Source organism: Rhincodon typus, unplaced genomic scaffold (assembly GCF_021869965.1).
Source record: "Rhincodon typus isolate 14 unplaced genomic scaffold, sRhiTyp1.1 hic_rhity00009161, whole genome shotgun sequence".
NCBI classification, from domain to species: Eukaryota; Metazoa; Chordata; class Chondrichthyes; order Orectolobiformes; family Rhincodontidae; genus Rhincodon; species Rhincodon typus.
In genome coordinates, this window is record NW_025974799.1 from 1 (window position 1) to 6,670 (window position 6,670).

The window sequence follows — 6,670 nt, forward strand, 5'->3', positions numbered from 1 at the left end:
TTTAGGTTAGATGGGCTTCAGATTGGTTTCACAGGTCGGCGCAACATTGAGGGTCGAAGGGCTTGTACTGTGCTGTAATGTTCTATGTTCTAATGTCCTGTACAACCTCAATATGACATCCCAATTCCTCTACTCAAAGGTCTGAGCAATGAAGGCAAGTGTGCTAAACGTCTTCTTAACCTGTCTACGTGTGACCCAAATTTCAAAGAATGATGAACCTGAACCACTAGGTCTCTATGACACTACCCAAGGCCCTACTTTTAATTGTGGATCTACAGAGAAGGAAATCTGTCATCCTTACCCAGTCTGGCTTACATGAAACTCCAGACCCACAGCAATGAGGTTGACTCAAATGTCCTCTGGGTGATTAGAGATGGGCGATAAAATGCTGGCCCACTCAGAGCCACCCAGTACCCACAAACGAATTGATAAAAGGACATAAGCAGAACAAAACTCAAGTCCATAGATTTAAAAAGGCTGATCTTGAAATGCCAAGAATAGAATTAGGCAAATAAAAAACACCACCGGCAAACATCAACATTGGGAAACATTTTAAAAAGGTGTTCGAAAGAATGCAGGAAAAATATATTTCACTAAAAGAACAGACTAAACATAAATGGGGCTCTAGGAGTGAATAAAAATGTAAGGGTATAACAGAGGATTAGGAAAGCGACATATATTAAATAAAGAAGTGGAGTGCACTAAAAGAGAATACGAAGTGATAAGTAGGGCAAAAAGGAGTTTATGACATTGAAATTATTAAGGAACATTAAACAAAATAGTAAAATGTTATATACACTCATCAATAAAGGGGGAAGGATGGTAGTCAATAAAAACATAGGTAACAATAGAGATATGGCAAAAATACTAAATAATTAATTTGCTTTGAACAGATAGGGATGATACTGAATAACAGTAATAAGATAAATGCTTTTAAAATTATAAAGGGTATGCAGTGGATAAACTAAGCAAATTCAGAGGATAAACCATGATCAGGATAGATTGTATTCATGTACTTTAAGATGATGTGGGAAAGAGATAGCAGAGGTTGCAGTTCCAGAGGACTGGCAGATAGTTAATGCAATCCCTACATTAAGATGGCAGTGCAAAAGCTTCTAGAAATGACATCTTCAAACAAAAGTAAAAGTCAGTTCAGCAAATGTGGATTAATTAACGGATTTGTAAAGGACAAATTATATTTAAGTAAATTGCTGAAGTTTTCTGACGGAGCATAGAAGAAAACTCAGTGAGGATAATGCTGTCAAAGTGGTATAAATGGAATTTGAAAAGACATCTGAAAGTGTCGCACATCAGACTTAGTGCAGCATCTGTGAAGAGAAAACAGTTAATATTTTGAATCCTGTGACCGTTCGAGGGACTCTGATTTCTCTTCACAGATGCTGCTCATAAGTCTGATGTGCAACACTTTCACATGTCTTTTCAAATTCCATTTATGCCACTTTAACAGAATTATCCTCTTCGATGTGCAATGCTTCACTGGGCTTGAAATGTTAACACTTGTCTCTCTCCACAGATGCTGTCAGCCCTGCTGAGTTTCTCCAGCAATTTCTGCTTCTGTTTCTTTCCAATCTCCAGCATTCACAATTCTTTGTTTTAATTTATGCCTATGGGTACAAGTGATGAAATGAAAGAAGGGACTGTTAGTAACACGGATACAGAATTGGTTGAGCGACAGAAAACAGACAGCAATGGTTAATAAGATAGTAGGAACTGCAGATGATGGAGAATCTGAGACAACAAGGTGTAGAGCTGCATAAACACAGCAGGCCAAGCAGCATCAGAGGAGCAGGAAGGCTGACGTTTCAGGCCTAGAACCTTCTTCAGATAATGGCTGAAGAAGGGTCTAGGCCCGAAACATCAGCCTTCCTGCTCGGCCTGCTGTGTTCATCCAGCTCTACACCTTGTTGTGTCAGCAGTGGTTAATGGTTGTTTTTCGGACTGGAGGAGGGTCGCTTTACCATGATACGTAGTTGCAATCTGGACCTTGGTGTACAGGGTGTGATTTCAAACTTTGCAAACTATCCGAAACTTGAAAGCATTGTGAAATGTGGGGTGGATCAGGCAGAAGTTCAAAAGGACATACAGGTTGGTCAAAAAGGCAGACAAGTGAAGTTCCCAGAAATAGTAAGAGGGAGGAAGATCTCACGCTAGACAGGAGTCGGCTAGCACTTGTGTCAGACTGTGCATGCTGTACACTGACCTGCTTGTGAACATGGATATCAGATTCGTCTGGAGGGCCCCCCGTGGTGTACCAGCCCAGGAACTCCATGTCTTTAAAGACCTGCTTAACTAGAGAGACAGAGACGAAAGTCAGACTGATAGATCATAGGCTCAATTTGGAATGGGACAAAGTGCACTTGAGCAAGTTCCTCTCATTAGTGAAAGACACAATCATTGGAAAGGACGCAAAAAGCAAAATGAGAAGATTTTTCTTGAATCCACTGGCAATGCTATGAAATAGGTTATCAGAGGATGACAAATGTTGGTCAACGGATTATGTCACAGGCTTCTGGAAAGGAAAGTGGCTCAATGGATGGTAGTGGGCTTTCACAGTGGTCTCAGCACAAAGTGGGAGGTTGGTATGCCATGGCAAGAGGGTGTCTTGAGGGTTGATTTTAGCTTGTGGTCTGAATAAATTGTCATTTTGATAACTCAAGGAGTGGAAGGATGCAGCACAACAGGGTAGAATGTAATTTAATGGTAGGGAACCTGTCATTCAGTCCACCAGGAATCACTCATGCCTACATACCCAGCACGCAGACAAAACCTCAACCCAGCTCCAGGCGCACAGCACCAAAGTGGAGGGCCAACACAGCACCCACATTATCATGCAGCATCTGTGGAACTGTCTGGTACATGGAGGTGAGATTATTACTCACACTGCTCCTCTTTGGTGTAGTAATACTCCTTGTCAATAACAATCTTTTCCTCCACCATGTGAGACAGCAGCTCGAAAGAGTTCATCACCTCGATGTTTCTGCCCTCCTGCTTTCCGATCAAGGCACCAATCACTGTGAACAGAAACCACAACTGACTCAACAGGCCACAAATAAAAACTATTCAAACAGCAAGGAACAGAGGGCCTACCACTCTTTCTTTATTGGTTTAAGGGATGTGGGCATCATGGCGGGGGGGGGGGGGGGGGGGGGGGGGTGGGGGGTGGTGGCGGTGGACGAGCATTTATTAACTGTCCCAAATTGCCCTTGTGAAGGTGATGGTGAACTGCTGCACTCCACTTAGTGTAAGTACACGCACAATTCCATTAGGGAGGGAGCTCTAGGATTTTGACCCAGTGCCAGTGAAGGAATGGCGACATAACTACCAGTCAGGATAGTAGGTGGCTTACAGGGGAAGTGTTCTCACATATCTGCTGCTCTGCCCTTCTAAATGGTAATGATTGTGGGTTTGGAAGGTGCTGTCTAAGTGTCTTTGGTGAATTTCTGCAGTGCATCTTGTGGGTGGTACACACTGCTGCTACTGAGCATCAGTGGTGGAGGGAGTAAATGGTGAATTGGGTGTCAATCAAGTAGGCTTTCTCTTGGATGGTGTCGACCTTCTCAAGTATTCTTGGGGTTTTATCCATCCAGGAAATTTGAGCATATTCCATCATACTCCTGACTTGTGCCTTGTAGATGGTGAACAGGCTCGGGGGAAGTCAGGACGTGAGTTACACTCACCAGAATTCAGACTATAACCATTGATCCCTCTAGTCTTCTAACCCAACAAGTCTCTTATATTCCATTCAGTATACAGCCTTCTATTACTTCCCAGTAAAATGGCAAGACCTCTCTTATCCTTATTGAAAATTATTTTCTTGTTGTGCATCTATTCCGTAATTTTATTCATGTTTTCCTATATTTCGGCATCATCATCTTCTTTTTGATGAATAGCTCCTTCAAACAACGGCTAGTGGCTTATTAAAAGTCATGAATAGCAAGCAAAGCTTACAGTCCTCAAACAATTCAATTCAGCACAGGAACGGGCCCTTCGGCCCACCAAGTTTGTGCCAATTTCAAATTTAGATCCACTCCTTATTGCCCATGCATGGTTTCTATCCCTCTGTTTGCCTCCCGTTCATGTGTTTATCAAGATACACCGTAAACATTGCTAACGTACCTGCTTCCACCACCTTCATTGGCAGTGCGTTTCAGGCACCCCCCCACCACCCTCTGAAAAATTTTCCCCACACTTCTCCCCCTAAACTTTCCCCCTCTCACCTTGAACCTGTGCCCTCAGTAGTTGACCTTTCGACTCTGGGAAAATGCCTCTGACTATTCACCCTATCTATCAATGCCTCTCTCAAATGATAAAATTGAAAAGCAAAAGTAATGTTAAACTTCATGGACTTTGATTAAAGCACAATCAGATTATTATCAACGGTTCTGGTCTCCACATTATATTTAAAAATGCATGGAGAAACTGGAAGTGTTATCAAATATTTTTAATTAGGCTGATATTCAAACTCAGAGGTTATAACTATCAGGAACCATTAGATTTATTGGGCAATTTCTCTATTGTATAGACTGAGGGATGATCTGATGTAGGCCTACAAGATTATGAAAGGTTTTGTTCAGGTAGATGTTGATGCTCACAGATGAAACTAGAATTCAAGAAATTACAATGAAAAGTTAGTCAATGAAAAGTCCAGCAGAGAGCGGAGGGCAAATTTCTCAGAGGGGTCAGAATGTGGAGGTCACTGCCACACAGAGTGTTTGAGATGCATTGAAAGGGACCTGGGCAAATACAGAAGAGAGAAGAAAGGGAAAGCTTTGTTGATTGGGTTACAACTGGGAGGTAAACATTGGTATCGATCTAGGAGGTTTAATGGCAGGGCTCTGCACAACATGTTGTGCATCAGACATGATGATCTAACCATTATTCAAGTACCCTGTCTAATCCTTTAGTGTTACATACCCCACGCATGGCACACAGATCCTGCTGACCATTTAACCTTTTCTTTACAACTGTAGAGCTACCACAGGCCCTGACTATACTTTTAACCAATACTGCATACCTCTAGCACACTGCCTAGCCCTTTAACTGTTGCCATATACACCAGGTACCGTGGAAAGGCCCTCTCGGTCCCATTAACCATGACTGAGTGCATCATCCTGCACAGAACCTGCCAGTCATTTCTGCATGCACATACCCTGCACAGGTCTCCCCTCTTGAGAGCGCATCCGGATCCAGTGGTCAGAGATGTTGAGAATAACTAGTGGGTGCAATGCGACAGAGACACTCCCGGTCACTCCAGACGCCATCACACTCAGTGTTGCTGTAGCAAGAGAACACAAGGCACAGGGGAGTTTTGGACTTCCATTCTTCTGTAAATACACAAGTGTTTTCCACAAACACTGATGTGATCTCACCAAACAGTAACAACAGAGTGCAAATTATATTTCAAAGTGCTCCAAAGGAACACTGTCAAACAAAATCCAGTGCTGAGTCCCATAAGGCAGCCGTGTGTCATGACCAATACAGGGAACACCAAGTAGCCAGCAGAGGATCTAGTGCAGGAAGAGACTGACTGTGTTTGGTGTATACGAATAATCCAGGAGGTCACTGTGAAGGCAAGAGGTGGCTTCAAAATTGCTTGTCTAATTGTTGCACAGTCTCCTTTGTCCAGGATCACGACAGGGGTAAGGGACAGTGGCTGGTGACAAGAATGAGCAGGGTAGGAGTGGGGAAGTGGAGCTGCTAAGCAGAAGAGTAAGAGTGGGAGGGGAAGGGAGGCTGGAAAGAGGGACTAGAGTGTACGGTTAAGGAGATGGGAAGAAAGTGGCTGACGACAAAGCGAGAGGAGTAGGCAGTTCAGGAGCTTCACAAGATCTTCTGTCACTGGGGAAGGGAAGGAGGGGAGGTGAGGGAGGAGGAAAGTGGGGGCGGAGGAGGAAAGTCGGGGAGGGGGAGGGAGAAATTCAGGGGGGGAGGAGGGGGAAAGTCGGGGGGGCGGGAGGGTTGGGGGGGGGGGGGGATTGGGGGGGGGGGGGAGAGAGGTGGGGTGCAGCTGCTGAACAGAGGCTTCGGGGGTGGGACTTCCGGTGGTGATTTCAGGCCTGGCGGTTTCCTGGCGCCATAGCAACGCCCAGCGCTAGAGCACCCCCTCAACCGTCTCCCTGTCCATCTCTGTCCCTGCGCTCCCCCACCTCCCTTTTCCCTAATAGCGTCGACCCTCAGAGCCGCCGCTTCTCTCACTCACCCGCCGGCTCCACCTCCATCCCGTTCGCGGCCATCTTTCTGCCCCTGTTCGAAACCGCATGCGCAGTACCGGATAGCGACCCGACGGTGCGGAGATAGCCAATCGGAGAGCGGCATCGCAGCCATCTTTGTAAAGGAAAGGAACAAAAACAAAGTTGCTGGAGAAGCTCAGCTCAGATCTGAGGAAGGGTCACGGGACTCTGTTTTTTCCTTCAAAGATGCTGCCAGACCTGCTCAGTTCTTCGGTTTGTAAAAGAAAACCCCGACGGAAGTGTTGCCATGTTGGTAAAATGTTACTTCCCCAAACCAAAAGCGGCCTGTGTCCCATTTGTGTGTCGCCATTTTGGTAAAGGAAGTGTTTTGTTTTCACATCGAATGTTTGTGAGATCCTGGGAAGGGAAATTGCTCAGTTTGACAGTGTGGTACATTCACAATGGACTTCCTGTCTGAC

At 45.0% G+C, this 6,670-nt stretch overlaps 1 protein-coding gene across 1 annotated transcript; it reads right to left on the reverse strand.

Annotated features, from left to right (window-relative positions):
- Positions 1 to 2,167: 2,167 nt before the first annotated feature.
- LOC125482356 (COP9 signalosome complex subunit 6-like) lies at positions 2,168 to 6,319 on the reverse strand (the record flags this gene model as incomplete). The annotated part of the gene is made up of 4 exons (XM_048594416.1): positions 6,221 to 6,319; positions 5,171 to 5,296; positions 2,901 to 3,032; positions 2,168 to 2,310 (listed from the first exon to the last, which is right to left on the reverse strand). Coding segments are annotated over exons 1-4 (435 nt in total), but the record flags the coding sequence as incomplete, so codon positions are not given.
- Positions 6,320 to 6,670: the final 351 nt, after the last annotated feature.